The 17,495-nt window shown below is 40.1% G+C and overlaps 1 protein-coding gene across 1 annotated transcript; it reads left to right on the top strand.

The window, feature by feature from the left end:
• Nucleotides 1–847: 847 nt before the first annotated feature.
• Nucleotides 848–15,458, top strand: srrm2 (serine/arginine repetitive matrix 2). The gene is given in 15 exon segments (XM_051941426.1): nucleotides 848–1,064; nucleotides 2,992–3,243; nucleotides 3,447–3,542; nucleotides 5,013–5,213; nucleotides 5,296–5,379; nucleotides 5,460–5,525; nucleotides 5,610–5,636; nucleotides 5,736–5,852; nucleotides 7,218–7,350; nucleotides 8,092–8,925; nucleotides 8,928–10,372; nucleotides 11,976–12,530; nucleotides 13,112–13,186; nucleotides 14,911–15,018; nucleotides 15,098–15,458. Coding segments are annotated over 14 exon segments (4,044 nt in total). The 5' UTR covers nucleotides 848–1,064; nucleotides 2,992–2,995; the 3' UTR covers nucleotides 15,153–15,458.
• The last annotated feature ends 2,037 nt before the right edge of the window (nucleotides 15,459–17,495 follow it).

Below are 17,495 nucleotides of genomic sequence, written 5' to 3'. Positions count from 1 at the left end.
ATCCAAAGTTCAAATCCCGGGGTGGGCCTGGGAGCTTTCTGCATGGAGTTTGCATGTTCTCCCTGTGCATGCGTGGGTGCACAGGGAAATTCCTCCCACAGTCCAAAAAATGTGCTGAGGTTAATTGGTTACTCTAAATTGCCCGTAGGTGTGAATGTGAGAGTGATTGTCTGTCTGTATATGTAGCCCTGTGACTATGTGACAGACTGGCGACATGTCCAGGGTGTCCCATGCCTTCGCCCGAGTCAGCTGGGATAGGCTCCAGCACCCCCCGCGACCCTAGTGAGGATAAAGCGGTGAGAATGGATGGATGGAGATCGTGGACTTACCTGACCACGTCAGATATTTCATTGAAGACCCGACAATTTTTTAATCGTGCAAATCTATTTGAATAATTGAAATATCAGGGCTAAAACCCTACAATGTCATATATAATTTAAATGATATAATAATATTTACTCCATCAAATTACCCAACAAATTGAAATATAAATGATAAGGTCTTATAATATTACTTAGTATTTGTTTTTTTGTTTTTTTTATGTTTTATATACGGTCGATACAGTATCATTTTAGGTACTGATTGTGTTTTTAATACATTTTTGTTTTGAATAATTATTGTTATGTTTTAACAATTGTAAATTTACCTGACTAATTTAAAACTCTAAAATTACTCCTGAAAGCATATCTTGTACATATTATTCTTTTAATGGGACAGAACTAACGAATTAAATTAAACATGTTTTAACTGAATCAAATGCGCTTGTTTGTAATCTTTAAACATAAACCACAAATGTCCCAACTTTCCTGTAGCACTTTGAACGCAGCGCAGTCCGGAAGTACACACCGTGCGTATGACGTCACACGGTTTTCATCTCCTGTAATTGGAGAACAGCGCAGCTAGCTGGTGGCTAACGGAGCTAGCAGCAGCGTTTCTTTGATTCTCACAGTTCTAAAGACGCGACCATTTTAAACTCAGTGTTGACGTGTGATTGTTCGGGACTTTTCTAAATCTTCAGACTCCTCTTGACACCGTTTCACTCTTCGTTTGGAGGGAGACTGCTGGTACGTAGCAAATACGTTAGCTACTTTGCTAGCGAGCTTAGGTTGGAACAGTTAGCAACGCTTAAGTGTGGTTGGGCCTTCAGAGACGTTAAAACATATAATCCGCCGGTTAATAAGTGAGCTGAATGTTACAGCTGCGTTTTTTAGACCCAATAAACTTTAGATTATTACCTCAGAGTGATAGATTAGTTTCTGTTGTCGTTTGTCAACATCAAGTTGCTAAATTTCACACAGACGCAACAACGGGCCTGATCTGGCGCACGTGTTAAAGCGCGACAAAATCAGTGTTACCTTGAATAAATCCTCCAAATAATGATAATATTTGATGTTTAGATGCGACACACATCCAGCTAAAGAGCCAGAGGCCTTTCAGCGACTCTGCAGGAAACTCGGCCCGCAGTTCAAACAAAAGAGTGTCAACAAATTGCCGCCTGAAACAAAAGTGTTAGTGTCAATATTTCGGTGTTTTAAAGAGGTTGTATTGGTGTTTATATTGGATTCAAACAGCTTAAAACTTAAACACAGTTTGGTTAGTGGTTTATGTCTGCCATTTTATAAAAGGAAGTCACTTAGTGTTTCATTATACTGTGATTGTCGTGTATGAGCTTTGACCGAAAGGAAAAATCCCCGCTGGATATGTGATTTATTTATTAGAAGCTCTTAAAATAACAGCTACATTTCCAGAATTAATCATTAAGCATTTAAGTTTCATGTTAAAGTTGACGCAAGATGTCTGCTTCATCATTGAATGTCAATTGTCACTGTTTTTACTTCACATGAAGGCTACGACTAACTAATGATTTCCATTGTCGATGAATTTGTGGATTATTTTCTGGATTAATCAATTAGTTGCTCAGTCTTATTAAGTGTCAGAAAATTGTTGAACAATGCTTCCCAAAGTCTGGCTTTGTCTAGAAGCTGCAGTAACAGAATTTTCAATAAAAAATACTCAAACCAATAAATTATCGAAGTAATTAATGATTCCTTCCAAGGTTGCATTGAATCAGGTAAACGCTGCAATTACCATGTTCAGTTTGACACCATACAGTTCATTTCTAACATTTCTGTTAAAAGCTGATAAGTTTCTCTGAGCTCACTTAAACTTAGTGTTTATGACCTGTAAGGTGTCAAACTGAACATGTTAATTGTGTACAATAAAGTTTTCTCTTTTGAATGGAGAAAGCTTAAATTTGTAAGACTTTGAATGGAAGCAACTATCACATAAGCAATTTCCTCTCATAGATCAGCAAAGTATTTCTGATTTCTTCTGGGAATAAGGTCAAATAACAGGAGTCTGACAAATCAGGGAAGGACAGAAACGAAATCAGAATGTGAAAATGTGTGTCTTCCTCAGTGTTTCCCTAAAAACAAGTTTCTGCCTGTCGAGAACAAAACACGCCCCCAGGGGTTTAAAACTAAAATGGAACTGGCTACATTTCCAAAAGTCTCAGTTTTACGATCCTAGAACATCGGAGTGGTTTGGATTTTAGGCTTAAATTTAGCAGAAGTTGTGTGGATGTAGCCCAAAACTATAGACTGTTTTCATCCTAAACCTCGTGTAAAAGTTGACTTATGGCCTTCGACTGAAGGAAGAAAAAGCTGAAAAACCCTTGATGAAATATTTAGTCCCACCTTTTATTCCAATTTTTGTTTTCAGTACCAGATACATTTTCAAAAGTGTCAGTTTTAGGATCCTAAAACATTGGAGTAGTTTAGATTTTAAACGTAGCAGAAGTTGGTTGGATGTAGCCCAAAACTGCGGACCGTTTTTATCTTGAGTTGAACTTCATGCAAAAGTTGACTTATGGCCTTCTGCTAGAGAAAGTGAAAGCTGAAAAACACTGGATGAAATATTTATTACCACATTTTACTTGTCTAGTTTTTGTGTTGTTGAACCCCACGCTGTGTCCCTGTTTTGACACTGCAGCACCATGTACAATGGGATCGGCCTCACGACTCCGCGAGGCAGCGGCACCAACGGTTACGTCCAGCGAAACCTGTCGAGCCTTCGGGTCAAACGGCCGCGAGATGAACGCGGCGGCGAGCGGGACGAGAAGGACCGCGAGAGGCTGGAGAGTCAGCTGAACCGGCAGCCCAACGCCGACATCCTGGAGCACCAACGCAAGAGGCAGCTGGAGGTCAAGTGTGCTGAACTGCAGGACATGATGGAGGAGCAGGGGTAAGGAAAGGACTCGGACTCAACTAGTCAGCTGGTTAACAGTAAACTGATGAACCATTTCAGTCATTTCCAATGATTCTGGGTTTTTAAATGAAAGAATCTGCCATAAAATCATCATCTTTGGTCATTTTCAGCTTTTTATATGTGGAAGTTTGTATTTTATCCATTCATTGTTAAAAGCTCTTCTCTGCTTGGGCGCTCAGGTATTCTGCAGAGGAGATCGAGGAGAAGGTGAACAGTTTCCGCATGATGCTGCAGGAGAAGCAGGAACCGACGCAGGCCTCCACCGAGAGACCAACGTAATATTTTTAATGTTTTTAAAAATGTGTTTTGTTAGGCTGTTTGTGGAGGAAATGTGAGTGCAGGGCTTCGTTAATCTTTGCGACAAATACTGTTCCCAGTTAAGATAATAGAAAAATACCAGTTTAGCTTCACCGACCTCTGCAAATTGTGCGCTAAAGCTTGCATGCCTTTGAATGTAAGGCGATCTACACACTGGATGACTCTGGTTTATAAGGCTCTCCTGGCTTGGGTCCTACTTATTTATGCACCTTTCTATTAAGAACTTGAAGCCGTTATGCCCTACGATCAAATGATGTTTTGTATCTCTCTGTTCCTCGTGTTGAAACTGAAAAAAAGGTTTCAGCTACTCCGCCCCCTCTGCTTGGAATGCCCTCTCATCTGAACTGAAATTGTCAGAATTAGTTTCATTGGAAGCCTTCCGCTCTATCTTAAGATATTGACAGCGGAAGTCCTTTGTGTCCTGTGCCCTCATAATTTTGAAGTGAGAACATAAGAAATTTTCGAAGATATACGACTTAAATAAATTTTGTTTGTTTTCTGAAACTTCGCCTTGGTGGATTTCAAATGTTGCTCGGTCGCATTACTGGTGGTGTTCAGTTTTTTATTTGTCACATTGTACTTGGTAGTTAAAGTATTTTTAGCTCAGCTCCTGAAATGACACCTCATGTATTCGTCCGTCGCTGTAGTTTCTCCATAAACATCATTACATCCAAATTCAGCAATCACTTATAACAGCTAAGATAACGGTAGTAGCTTCTGTTCATCAACCAAAAGAAGCTAGTTTCACATTTAAACCTGTATGTGGAGCTTCGTTCCAACAGAAGAAGCCGACAAGTAAATTTAAAATCACTCTGTCACAGATCCAGATGTTTGGGATCAGTTTGAGGCATTTCCTTCGTTAAATGCTTTTTGACACTGATTATCAACTCAGACGAGTTGAATATGAGCTGAAAATTTCTGCTCTTCTTCCCACAAGTTGCAGCAGAAATGTTGCCGCAGCTGCACCAGTTGTTTTGTGTTTTCAAGTTTCTCTAGAAGCCAGAAGCTTTAGTGTTGATAATATCAGCTAATTTCTCATAAATCACAGCATCAATCTGTTTATTTTTCATTTTTAACTCTCTTTTTATTTGAATTGGAAAGACAAATTATTACAATTCCAAGAATGTCTAGATTAAATCATAAAAGACTGTTTTCTTTGGTGCTTTAATATTTTTGGCACATTATATTTGTCAATGCCCTTGACTAGATGAAGATCAGATCACATTTTATGACAAATTAATGCAGAAAACTATGAAATTTCAAAAGGTTCACATACTTTTTCTTGCCACTCACGTGTTCACGGACCTGTTCCCTGTAAGGTCGGATAATCTGGCAATCCCAGACGACTTGCCTGTTTTAACTCCTTGTTAAATCTGTGTTAAGTTGACACAGAGAGAAGCTGAATGTCGTGTTGTGTTTCCTGTCAGGGTGACGGAGACTCACGCTCTCGCTGCCGCCAATCAGCAGAAAAACGACCGACTTCGCGATGCTTTCGGCATCTCCAAGGACTACGTCGATGGATCGTCGTTCCACGCCGACCGCAAGGAGAAAGAAAAAGAGAAGCGAGAGCAGGAACGCCTGGAGAGGGAAAGACAGCAGCAGCAGCAGCAGCAGCAGCAGAAATATACGTGAGGACAAAAAAACAACCATCTCTCAAAAATATCAAAGCTATTATTTCTGTCCCTGATTCCACGCTTGTTGCTTTTCCAGTTTGGTGGAGGATTCAGACGAGTCGGATTCTCCTCCCAAGAAACGCAGCCGGAAGAAGAAAAAGAAGAACAAGAACAGAGACAGGTGAGAGGATGAACTTCAGTAGAAACAACATGGAAGACCGATGAATCGGCGTCTGACGGTTTTTCTTTGTTTCCCAGCAGCTCAGAGAGTCCGTCACCATCTCCTCGCAGAGAGAAGAAGAAATCCAAAAAGAAGAAAAAGAAGCGGTATTCCGCTGTCATATTTCTGTTTTTCTACATTTCACTGGTTGGTTTTAACAAAGACACTAAGCTTTAATATCTGTTTTTCAGCGAGGTGTCAGAGGAGGAGGAAGACAGGTTGGTGTTCGTCTTTGCTGTTTGTAGCCCCGTTAAAGATTAGTGTAAAACGTGTTGAACTCCTGTTCTGTTGTGACTTTGTCTTTTACCAACTTTCAGCTCCTCAGATGAGAAACAGAAATTGTCAAAGAAGCACAGAAAAAACAGCGAAAGCAAAAGTCCTCCGAAAACAAAGTCAGCGCGGCACCGAAGCGTCTCGTCCAGCTCTGCTCACAGGTGGGAAAATACAGAAATATTTACATAAACTCATCTCAATGTTGTGATTATATATCGCAGCATTTTGCGGTATGTAGGTATTTTTTATATATTTATTATTGTGGCGAGCTGCATTGAAGAATGACGCTGCCATTTATGCACTTTACAACTAGCAGATGCTTTTATTTTGACACACAGAAAGCAGCGCTACAGAAAATGTGGCAGGACACACTTCACACTCACGGTCCTGAAAACACTTAACCAAGCTAACTAGGCTGACTAAAACACTAATAACACTGGAACACTAACATAAACCACAATCATGTCATTTAAACCCCCAACTCCCCAAACTCCCATGGTGCTTTGCAGCACCACAGTTCAGTCATAGCGACCGGTTCTGCGATCGCCACGTTATTTTAATTATTTTTGTGGTAAAATAAACATTTTTTAGCCTAAAAAAATGTAAAAGAATATATAAAAAATAATAATTAAAACATATTAAAAGAATATATCTGGAATCTGGATTCATAGACAAGGGAACACTATATTCTCGCATTTCTTAAAAGCTAAATGAATTCATTAAAAAATAATAATGTGCAGAATATTGCTCACTTTATTCTGCACATTATTTATTTTGATGCGGAATGAATATTTGGATATTTGTCTTTAATAGGGCCCAAATATCCGGAGACTGAAAACCACTATTCGGGCCAGCTCTATTATATACATAATCTTGACTATTTGATATGTTAAGATAACTGTACATGTAATCTTTTTAGGTTTGCATGTCCTTCTTTTTGAGCAGCAATGCGAACAACTCAAATTTTTGTTTGACTTTGCAATGACAATAAAATGTATTTCTAATCTTAACTCTAGAAGCCGCCGAGATGCTTCAGATGCTGCTTTGAATCAAAGTTTTAGACTAAACTTGTCATTAAACCGTTTGTCAATTTATTTTCTCTTGTCATGTCCAATAATAAATAATAATAATAAATAATAATAAATTCCCACCAACCAGCATCTACAGCAGCAAAAAAGTGCTTCCTGTTTATTGAGCTAAGCGCTAATTAGCTCCTCGACTTAAAAATACTCGTCAAGTGAGGATAAGAGGGGTTTCAGTTTTCAAAATATAACCTGATCCTCCAGTAAATGGATGTGTTTTACTGCAGTTGTTTCTGAACTTTAAAGCAAAACCTGACCAGTGACTAAGTCCAGAAAAATATCTGACATTGTTTTGATCTCAGCTTCTTAAAAATGAGAGGATTTGTTTTATTGGTCAGTATCTTTTTTTTTAAAGTGCTATTCAGGTAATGCTATAGGTCAGTTAAGCGCATTTAGGTGCAGCTAAATCCAATTAAATTCCTTTTTCTGTGTGAATTTTAACAGCCAATCTCCACCTCCGCTGAGATCACGTCAGCAGGACCAAACCACGAGAAACGAAGGTAGAAAAGGTAGATCGCCCGACAGGAGGAGGCGGAGCTACGAGGAGCCGAGTCCGCAGCGTCACGGAGGCGACGGGGTAAGAAAGGTGTCATGTGGTGCGGTTATGATTTACTCTACATGAAGGTTTTTCTGTATAAAACCAACTAATTCTGGATTAAAAACTGACAGAACCAGAGCTGAAAGCTATCAGAGGAGAATCTAAAAGCCTCCTAAACAAGCTCTGAATGCTGCAGACGATCTGTTGGATGATCCTGGTGTCTTCTGTGTAAAAATTATCCTTTGATTGTCTAGAGTTTGTTCTTATCTACCATCCATCACACAAGCCTTAAAAATTGACCCAGAATGCACTTATTTTCCCTAAGCTTGTATAGAATGACTCAAAAATTCAGCAGAGATGTCCAAGCTAACCCCAAAACTCACCCAGAATCATCAAAAATGTCCTCTAAATTACTCGGTTTTTCCCCAAAATTGTCAAAAATGATCACCCACTTTAACCAGAAGGCACTTTTTAAGGTTTTCTCCGCTAAATTATCAGAAAATAGAAACACATCGAGGGTACCACTGATGGAGAGAGTCCATTAAAAAGTGATAAATCTGGACCTGTTAGAGGGTCTGTAACTCTGAAAATGTTGATACTATGAAGGTGAAACTATCCATGGGTTCATTAAATATACTAAAGTTACTGTAGATACAAACATCTGAGGAGGTGCAGCTGATTCTGAGGAGGTCTGTGGGGAGAAACTGACAGTTTTTTCATAGAATGACTCGTAAAATTCACTAAAAACACTAAGAACAAATCTTTTCTTCTGTCGTCCAGAAGAGGCCAAATCTCGAGAGGGAAAAAGATCGACCGAGTAGGACGGAGAAAACCTCCACGAAAAGGAGACATGACTCATCCTCGTCATCTTCTCCTCCACCGCAGAAAACCAACGAGAGGGAGAAAGGAAGGAGGTCCATGAGCAAACAGAAGGAGAGCAACAAGGGGAGGCGTTCAAGGAGCGTAGAGGTGGAAAAGAGGAGGCGTTCAAGGAGCGTAGAGGTGGAAAAGAGGAGGCGTTCAAAGAGCACAGAGATGCTGAAAAGGAGGCGTTCAAAGAGCATAGAAATGGAAAAGAGGAGGCGTTCAAGGAGCATAGAAATGGAAAAGAGGAGGCGTTCAAGGAGCATAGAAATGGAAAAGAGGAGGCGTTCAAGGAGCATAGAAATGGAAAAGAGGAAACGTTCAAGGAGCATAGAAATGGAAAAAAGGAGGCGTTCAAGGAGCATAGAGGTCCAAAAGAGGAGGCGTTCAAGGAGCGTAGATGAGGAGAAAAGGAGGCGCTCAAGGAGCATAGAAATAGAGAAAAAGAGGCGTTCAAGGAGCCCAGTGATGGAGAGGAGGCGGCGTTCAGGGAGCCCAGAGATGGCGAAAAGGAGACGTTCAAGAAGCGTAGAACATGAGAGGGACAGAGTGAGGCATTCAAGGAGCAAAGAAAAGGAGAGAGAACGAGGGAGGCGCTCCAGAAGCAGAGATGTGGAGAAAGCGAGGCGTTCAAGAAGCAGAGAAAAGCGGGACAAAGTAAAGGAGAGCCTTGCTCAGAGGCCAAGACATGACTCCTCTTCATCTCCTTCTCCTTCTCCTCCTCCTCCTCCTCCCCCAGACAGGAGAGTCGAAGCGAAAGGAGCCGAGATGTCAACCGGAACAAAAACACGAGACATGACTCCTCGTCTCCATCACCGCCGCCACCCGAGAAAAAAAGAGCGAGGGAGAGAAGCAGCGAGAGGGAGCACCGGGCTGAGAGAGATCCGCCATCGAGGAGCGACAACAGGAGGAGGCAGGAGAGGGAGGCGTCACCTCGGCAACACAAAAACGACAGGAGACGGGACAGAAACCTCTCGCCATCGCCTGTCGCCAACGGAAACCAAGGAGAACGGGAGGTAGAGAGGAGGCGAGAGACTGACAGGGAGGTCGCTAGACAGAGAGAACAGGACAGAGAAGGAGGCAGAAGGAGAGAGGAGGTGGTAAAGTCTTCTGCAGATGGAAGGAGAGAAGCATCGAGACCTGCTGAGAAGAACAGGAGCGACAGACCGGAGCAGCATAAGGAGAAACCCCAGGAGAAGGAGGCGAAACAGGCCGAGAAAAGACGAGAAAGCAGCAGCAGCAGCAGCAGCAGTAATAGTAGTAGTAGTAGTAGCAGTAGCAGCAGCAGCAGCAGCAGCAGTGGCAGCGACAGCGACAGCTCCTCGTCTTCCTCCTCCTCTTCATCCTCCTCCTCCTCTGAAGATGAAGGTGAAACCAAGAAGGTCGGATCAGCCAGCAGCCCCGAGAAAGCTGCTGCCATCGGAGCCGCGTTTCAGAGATATTTAGCAAACGGTAAGAAGGAAAGTTCTGAAGGCGACGCCACCAGACGGAAGGAAGCGGATAGACCTGAGAGACCGACCCCGGAGAACCGGTCCAGAGACCAGGAGAACCGGTCTAAAGGCCAGGAGAACCAGTCCAGAGACCAGGAGAACCGACACAGAGGACAGGAGAACCGATCGAGAGACCAGGAGAACCGGTCCAGAGATCAAGAGAACCGGTCCAAAGGCCAGGAGAACCGACACAGAGGACAGGAGAACCGATCGAGAGACCAGGAGAACCGATCGAGAGACCAGGAGAACCGGTCCAAAGGCCAGGAGAACCGATCCAGGGGCCAAGAAATTCGATCCAGAGACCAGGAGAACCGGTCCAGAGACCAGGAGAGCCGGTCTAAAGGCCAGGAGCGCTACAGCCCCACCCAGGCCGACAGCCCCAGTCCTCCTCCTCCATCGTCCCCCAGAGGCAGCAGGTTCTCCCCCTCCAGGAGGCCCAACAGGTCCAGCCCCTTGGCCAGGAGGTCTCGCTCTCCTCCTCAGAGGACCTCCAACGCCTCCCCGGCCCGTCGCACTCCACCCAGGCAGTACCAGGAACCACTGTCCAGGTCCAGAAGAGCTTCTCCTCCTCCTCCGACCTGGACGGACCGTGACAGACAAAGGGACCGAGACAGAGAGAGGGCTATCAGGAGGAGCAGGACCAGGAGTCCAAGAAGGAGAAGCAGGTCAAGATCCAGGAGTCCAAGGAGACGCAGCCCCCCCAGCAGGTAGGACCAGAACCTGGTTTATAAATGTTAATATCTGAGAAGAGAAAGAGCTGGAAGCAAACATTTTAGAGTTCAAATTTTATGTGGTTGCATTCGTCCTTCGCGTCTTCTTGTGGTGCTTTTGCATTATTTTGCGTTGGTTTTGCGTCCTATTATGGTGGTTTTGCATGTTTTTGTGGAAATGTTGTCTTTCTGGTGATATTGCAACTTTTTGTGGTGATTTTTGTGTCTTGTTATGGTGATTTTGAAACTTTTAGAGGTGATTTCTTTTTTGGTCTTTTTGTGGTTTTAAGTGTATGTGACGGTCTCTAAATGTTTTTGTGGAGATTTTTGATCTTTTCATGCTGTGTTTTTGAGTTAGCTGCTTCTTTTAGGTGCTCTGCCACGTTGGTTATATTGACACACAAACTGCTGTTTGCAAAGTTTAAACTCTGCTTTTTTAACAAAATGCGGAAACTCTGACAACTTTTTTGACATCAGAGACAACTCTGAGTAAAGTTCAGTGAACAGTTTATAGTGTGTGGGCATTTAATGAATCTTTGAGTACATGCGAGTTAATTTTTTTCTCTCTTTAAGCTAATTCAGAATTTTTGGATGGTCGTTTTTTTCCGTTTTGTGTCTCATCTTAAAACTTTTGTTTCTACTTGTAACCATTTTTTCTTTTTTTTAGTCTTCTAGGGTCCCACATGGTCAGCTTTTTGTTTACACTTGACTTATTATTCCGCCAAGGAACACTGCAGAGGTTTTGTGACGGTCGATGTTGGTTTGTCTGTCTGTCCATATGGACTACACTACTCAACAACATACTAATGGGTTTGGATTAAATTTTCAGGGAAGGTCAGAAATGACAAGGACCAAATGATTATATTTTGGCAGTGATACGGCGTATAGTCTGGATCCATGGATTTGTTAAAGATTTCTATATCATTGCCAAATAGCGGCACGGCGTCACTGTAACTATGACAACAAGTAAACACTACGTCAGCTGCCTGCTGACAATCACATGATGGTGATACAAGGAACAATTGATTAAATTGTTTGAGTGTTTCTGAGTCCCATCAATTCCTGCCACCGCTACATATTTAGGTCACACGATTCGGTATCCATACATAACGTACACATGCCTGTGCTCAGTGTAAGGTCATTCTGTTTGTGGGTACATCTATATTTAATGGACACTTTCTATATTGCTGTGATTTCTGATCATCAATAACTAATAAACAAATACTGCTTTCCTGACAACGCCATATGGGGGAATGGACAGCCTTGACGGAGGACTGTGCTCTCTGAGTGCTTTTCTAGTTGACGACTTCTTTGACACCAGTTAGTTTAGAGTCAGCTTCCGGTAAACATTCAGCAAACAGTAACCAAGTTAGACCTAAAAGTTGACATTAGTTTCTTCCTTCCGCTGCCTAAAATTTTGACAATTATGAACTACATAAGACAATTTAGAGTATCTTTGCGTCTTTAAATGTACCAGTGACGATGAGAAGCAAAGATTTTATTCATGTTGACTGTGTCCAAACATAATTATTTAAACTTGAAGTGAAATAAAATTTTATGAGCTGCTGTGAAACTTAGTTTTGGTGTTTTCCTCTTCTAGACTTCGTCGCTCTCCCTCTCCTCAGCGACGGAGGAGAACCAGCAGATCCCTGTCTAGAGAGAGACCCAGACAGAGGGAGGTGGAGCAGCAGAGGGAGAGAGAGAAGGAGCGTCAGCAGCAAAAAGAAGTTCCTCCTCCTCCTCGCTCCTCCTCTTCATCATCCTCCTCCAGCTCCTCCTCATCCTCCTCCTCCTCACCTTCACCTCCACCACAGAAAAAAGACGCCAAAGCAGCACCAGAGAAGAGTCGCTCCTCCAGAGACTCCTCAAACGCTCCACCCTCAGGTAGGAGGAGTTCGCTGCCCCGAAGGTCTCCGGCCGACAGCCAATCAGACGCCAAGCAGCCATCGAGCAGGAAGCAGCTGTCACCGGCGGCCCAACCGGCTCCACCTCCAGAGCAGGTGGCCAGAAATAAGAGCACCGTGAATGGGAAGGAGGCCGACAAGAAAGGCAGCAGCAGCTCCAGCTCCTCTTCATCCTCCTCATCGTCCTCCTCTTCCTCGTCGTCGTCGTCCTCCTCAGAGAGCTCAGACTCTGAGGCAGAGCAGGAAAAAGGGTGAGCAGGAAAATGTATTTTTTAAAATGGTACAGCTGCTGTTTTAAAGGTCAGTACTTCCAGGTCTTCTATCTCAGATCATCAGGTTCCTTCTGCTCAGCCGGTGACAAAAAAACACTAAAAAGAGACATGAATGTGCCACACAGAGACTAATAATGTCTGTAAGGGACACAAAATGCATTTTTTTCCTCAGTGAAATTTGAGGCTGTTGGAACAACAATGTTTTAGAAACAACGATAAAAACTTGAGTTTTCACTATTATTTCTCATCATGTCATTGATTTCAGGTTTTTGTCTTTAGTTCTTCCTGTTGTTCAATCAGACTCAAATTTGAATGTAAGAAACATCTGCTGAAAGGGAGTCAATTAGCATTTTTTGTAAAACTAATTTTCTGAAATCATTATTGACATATCAAGCTAAAATTTCACTGTTTTCTTTGTAAATGTCAGTATTTTATGCTGTACCGATTTCAGGCCAGTCGGAGCAGAAATTGTTCTAAAAATGTGATAATTTAAAACATTAATGACCTTATTGTTGTGGCTGAACTTCACTGTAATTATGAATAATTTGTGTTTTTAACAGGAAAACGGACAAAACTCAGAGCTCTCATTCCTCGTCCTCCTCGTCTGACAATGAAAAGGAAACAACGAAGAAAAGGTGAGGAGAAGAAAAATCCACAGTCTTTGTTCTAAAGACTTCACTTTTATTCTGAAAGAGAACATTTGACGCTCCATTTAACTGCAGCCTTAATTTATATAAATTATATCATGAAAAATACAGAACAAACTGTGAGACAGAAACAAGACTCAGACTCTAAAATCCAACTAACTCAGTTCATGTGTTTCCTTTTGGAGATAAATTTAATTTGCACGTTGAATGATCATTTTAATTTGAAGAAAACCAAATCTAATATGATTGATTCTGGAACCTTTGGTTGTCTGACAGTATTTCAAACGTAGTTATCTGATTTAAATGAATGTTGTTATATTTAATTAACTCTATGAATGATGTCACAGTGGGTTTGCATTTCTGCCTTCTGGAGGCACAACCTCAGCAGATATCATTTAATTGTACATTTAGCAAACTTTTTAACCATTTGTCAATTAATCATGCATATTCTGTTCATTTATCCATCATTTTAGCTGACCGTTTATATTCTTTCTGCATTAACTAATTAAACATTTTCTGGTACTTTGAGAAATCTGAATAAATATTTTATCATTACTTATAACTTTTTCATTACTTTGGACTAAGTATATATTCCCTTTTGCTAATACTTCAGTCAATTTATTTTAGGTATTAGCCAGCAATTGCTTTGAGCTAAGTATTAATTGTTTTTAGCTAACTATTCATTTCCTTCAGCACACTAATTTTTCTTTATACTAGTAATTTTTTTTTGAGATAACTATTAGTTTTAGCTCGCTACTTCTTTGACTTAATTTTGTTTTTTTGAACTGTTACTTTTAGCTGACAGTTTATTGCTTCTAGCAAACTTTGTTTCTTTAAGCTAACTATTTTGTTCTTTGAGCTAACTATTGCTTTTGGCTAACAATTTATTGCTTTTAACTAATTATTTTTTCTTTAAGCTATTGCTTTAAGCTGACTATCCATTTCTTTGAGCCAGCTTATGCTTTTAGCTAACTATTTGTTTCTTGAAGCTAGCTATTTTTTCTTTCAGGTAGCTATTACTTTTAGCTAACATTTTTTTGCTTTTAGCTAACTATTTATTTGAGGTAGCTTTACTTTTAGACAACTATTTATTTTTTCTTTTAAGTAGCTAACGGTTTAAGGTACCTATTTCTTTTCGCCATACTATTTTTTGCTTTTAGCTAGTTTTTTATTTCTTTTAGTTAACTATTTCTTTTAGATAAGTATTCGTTTGTTTGAGCTATTCCTTTTAGCTACTTTTTTTTAGCTAACTATTCATTTGTTTAAGCTATTACTGTTAGCTAGCTGCTACTTTTAGCTTATTCGTTGTTTTTAACTAACAATTTATTGCTTTTGGCAAACTATTTCTTTAAGCTGTTTATTTCTTTTAAGTATTCATTTTAGCTTATTCATTGCTTTTAACTAACAGTTTATTGCTTGTAGCTAACTACTTTAAGTATTTTTTCTTTTAGCTAACTTCCTTTCTTTTTGCCAACTATTTATTGCTTTTAGCTCACTTTTAATAGCTTTTAGCCATGTTTAAATTTTAGCTAATCATTTATTTGAGTCATTTTTTTGAGGATGATAAAGTTAGAATAATAATCAAATCATCATTGTTTATGAAAAACTATTAGTGAATACCAGCCTGTAGTTCAATGCTATTGTAATCATTAATTTTATTGTGGATTCTTACCACTGTTTTTGAGTTTTAACATTTTTTGTTTTCCTTTCAGCCCCATTCGGCCCCGTCGGGTTCCGGCCGATTCTCTGAGAGATTCTCGCTCGCTCAGTTATTCTCCTCCGAGACACTTGAGGGCGGCAGCGTCCTCACCGAGTCGCAGGTCTGTAGACCCTGAACATCATTTTACCTGCGACGTCATGTATGACTGTAATAACTTTATGGTGTTTTCCTTCCTGTAGAAGCGGCAGCAGACAGTCGCCGAGTCGCTCATCAGGCGGCCGACGTAGGAAATGATGCAACAGCTCGGAGACGCCTCACTTCCTCCTGTTCTTCTTCTGCTGTTTGAACTGAACATGGAGCCAGTAGATGTGTGGATGTCAGAACTGGCTTCTCTCTTTCTTTTTCTGAGCTGAACCGGAAGCGTTCGCAGTAACTGTCCTCTGTCCCGTTGGTTTCGTTCCACCTGTAGATATGAGCTGTCTGTATTTTGGTTATTATCGTGCAACAGATCCGCGATTTCCTTTTAATGTGAATGGAAACATGTGGTTAATTTCTTTGTTCAAAATGATTAATAATAATAAAACTCAATTGTACATTTTATTCGTGTGGATACTTTTTTTTTTATTTCGTGTTTCAACGTAAAGCGGCTAGAGCCGATATTTTACAAAAAGAATGACTCAAAGTGTGTTTGTCGGTGCAGAGAATCAACTTTATAGAGGTTTAAAATGAGTTGCAGCTCAGTGTTTAGCATTTAGCAGCTAACAAGCTCAATATTTTTTGCTCAGGAGATGGTGGAGACCAAAAGTGGAGCAAAAAGAGTCTGAATATTGGACTCAACTCTGCCAAATGAAAGATTATATTACACACGAGAAAATTGGACAATATAAAAAATAAATTACCAGTGAATTAGTCACACAACAACTTTAAATGTGTAAATCCAAACTACATACTCAATGGAACTAAACTGATTTTAATTTTGGCCTGATTTCATATAAAGATTTTAGAAATGGAGTTTTTGTATATTTTGGATGGAGCAACATTTTGTGTGTATTTGTTTTGTGTCTATAGTCATTTTGTGCGTCTGAGGGCATTTTGTCTCTTTGTGGTCATTTTGTCTCTGTGGTCATTTTGTGTGTTTTTAAGTTAATTTTTTGTACGCTTTCGGTCATTTTCTGTGTTGTTAATTTTTTGGTCATTTTGTATGTTTTTGTACTTGTTTTGAGTCGATAGTCGTTTTAGTGTCTCTGTGGACATTTTATGTGTTTTTGTGTTAATTTTTTTGTACATTTTAGTCATTTAGTATATTTTTGTCTTCTTTTTTGTACGTTTTTGCTCATTTTATGTTTTTTGTGCTTGTTTTATGTTGATAGTCACTTTTGCGTGTGTCTGTGGACATTTTCTGTCTCTTTGTGGTCATTTTGTTACTTTTTTGTACATTTTTGGTCATTTTTTTGTGTTTTTGTAATTGTTTTGTGTCTATAGTTATTTTGTGTGTCTGTTATTTTCTGTCTCTTTGTGGTCATTTTGTGTGTTTTTGTATTTGTTCTGTGTCTATAGTCATTTATACATCTCTGTGGACATTTTCTGTCTGTTTTTGGTCATTTCCTGTGCTTTTGTGATTGTTTTGTGTATATTTTCTGTCACTTTGTTTATTTTTCTGGTCATGTTGCTGGCAGTTTTTATATTTAAACAGTTAATCTCAGATATTTTCTTCAGACTTCATCTCTAAAATGGCTCTTTCCGATGAATTTTAGGACTTTGTGTGAAATCCGCTGTGGACGGAAGCATTTCTCAACATCAACTGTGACCGGAAACAACTCAGCTGCTGTTGCAATAATGAAACTGGGATGAAGACATCAGCTGGGCGTTGATTCATTTACACAAACCTGACTTGTCTCTGAACCCCTGAATCCAGATGTCCTGGGTAAAGCTCAAGATGTCGAGTAAAATTCAAGATTTTTATGAACTTATTCGACTTTATTTAAGACATGTAAAATAAACTGTTTCGTAACAATTTCAAATCTGAAAACGAAGCAACAGCAAGTGAAAATCAATGTTGTGGGTGTGCTTTCAGTGTCTAATTGTCTCTTTTATATTAGCTCGCATCTCTTAGTTTCCCTTTTGTGTGTCGCTAATTGTCTAGTTCATTTCTTTGTGGTAAACTTATGTCTATTTGTTTTCATATAATGTCTCTTTGTGATCATTTTAAGTCTCCCCCTCACTGATTTTCATCTCCTTTGCGGTGTTTTTTCACCCCTTAGTGTCTGTGTGTGGTTGATTTGTGTCTTTTTGTCATTAGTATCTCCTTTTTTGTTAATTTGCATGTCAATATGGACATAGTGTGTCGTTTTACTATTATTTTGCCTCTCTTTGTGGCAGCTGTGCATCTTTTTCTAGTCATTTTGTATCTATTTGTGCTCATTTGATGTGTTTATGTGGTTGTTTTGTTTGTCTTTATGGTAATTTTGTGTCTCTTTGTGATAATTTTGTGTCTCTTAGTAGGTATTTTGCATCTCTTTTGTGGTCATTTTGCATCTCTGTGGAATTTGGTGTCCTTTTCTAGTTGTTTTGTGTCTCTTTGTTGCCATTTTTCAATGAATGTCTCCTTTTTTCATGTCAGGGTCGTTATTTTTCACT

The sequence above is a fragment of the Acanthochromis polyacanthus genome, chromosome 21 (assembly GCF_021347895.1).
Source record: "Acanthochromis polyacanthus isolate Apoly-LR-REF ecotype Palm Island chromosome 21, KAUST_Apoly_ChrSc, whole genome shotgun sequence".
NCBI lineage: Eukaryota > Metazoa > Chordata > Actinopteri > Pomacentridae > Acanthochromis > Acanthochromis polyacanthus.
This window is presented reverse-complemented; position numbering and strand designations above follow the sequence as displayed.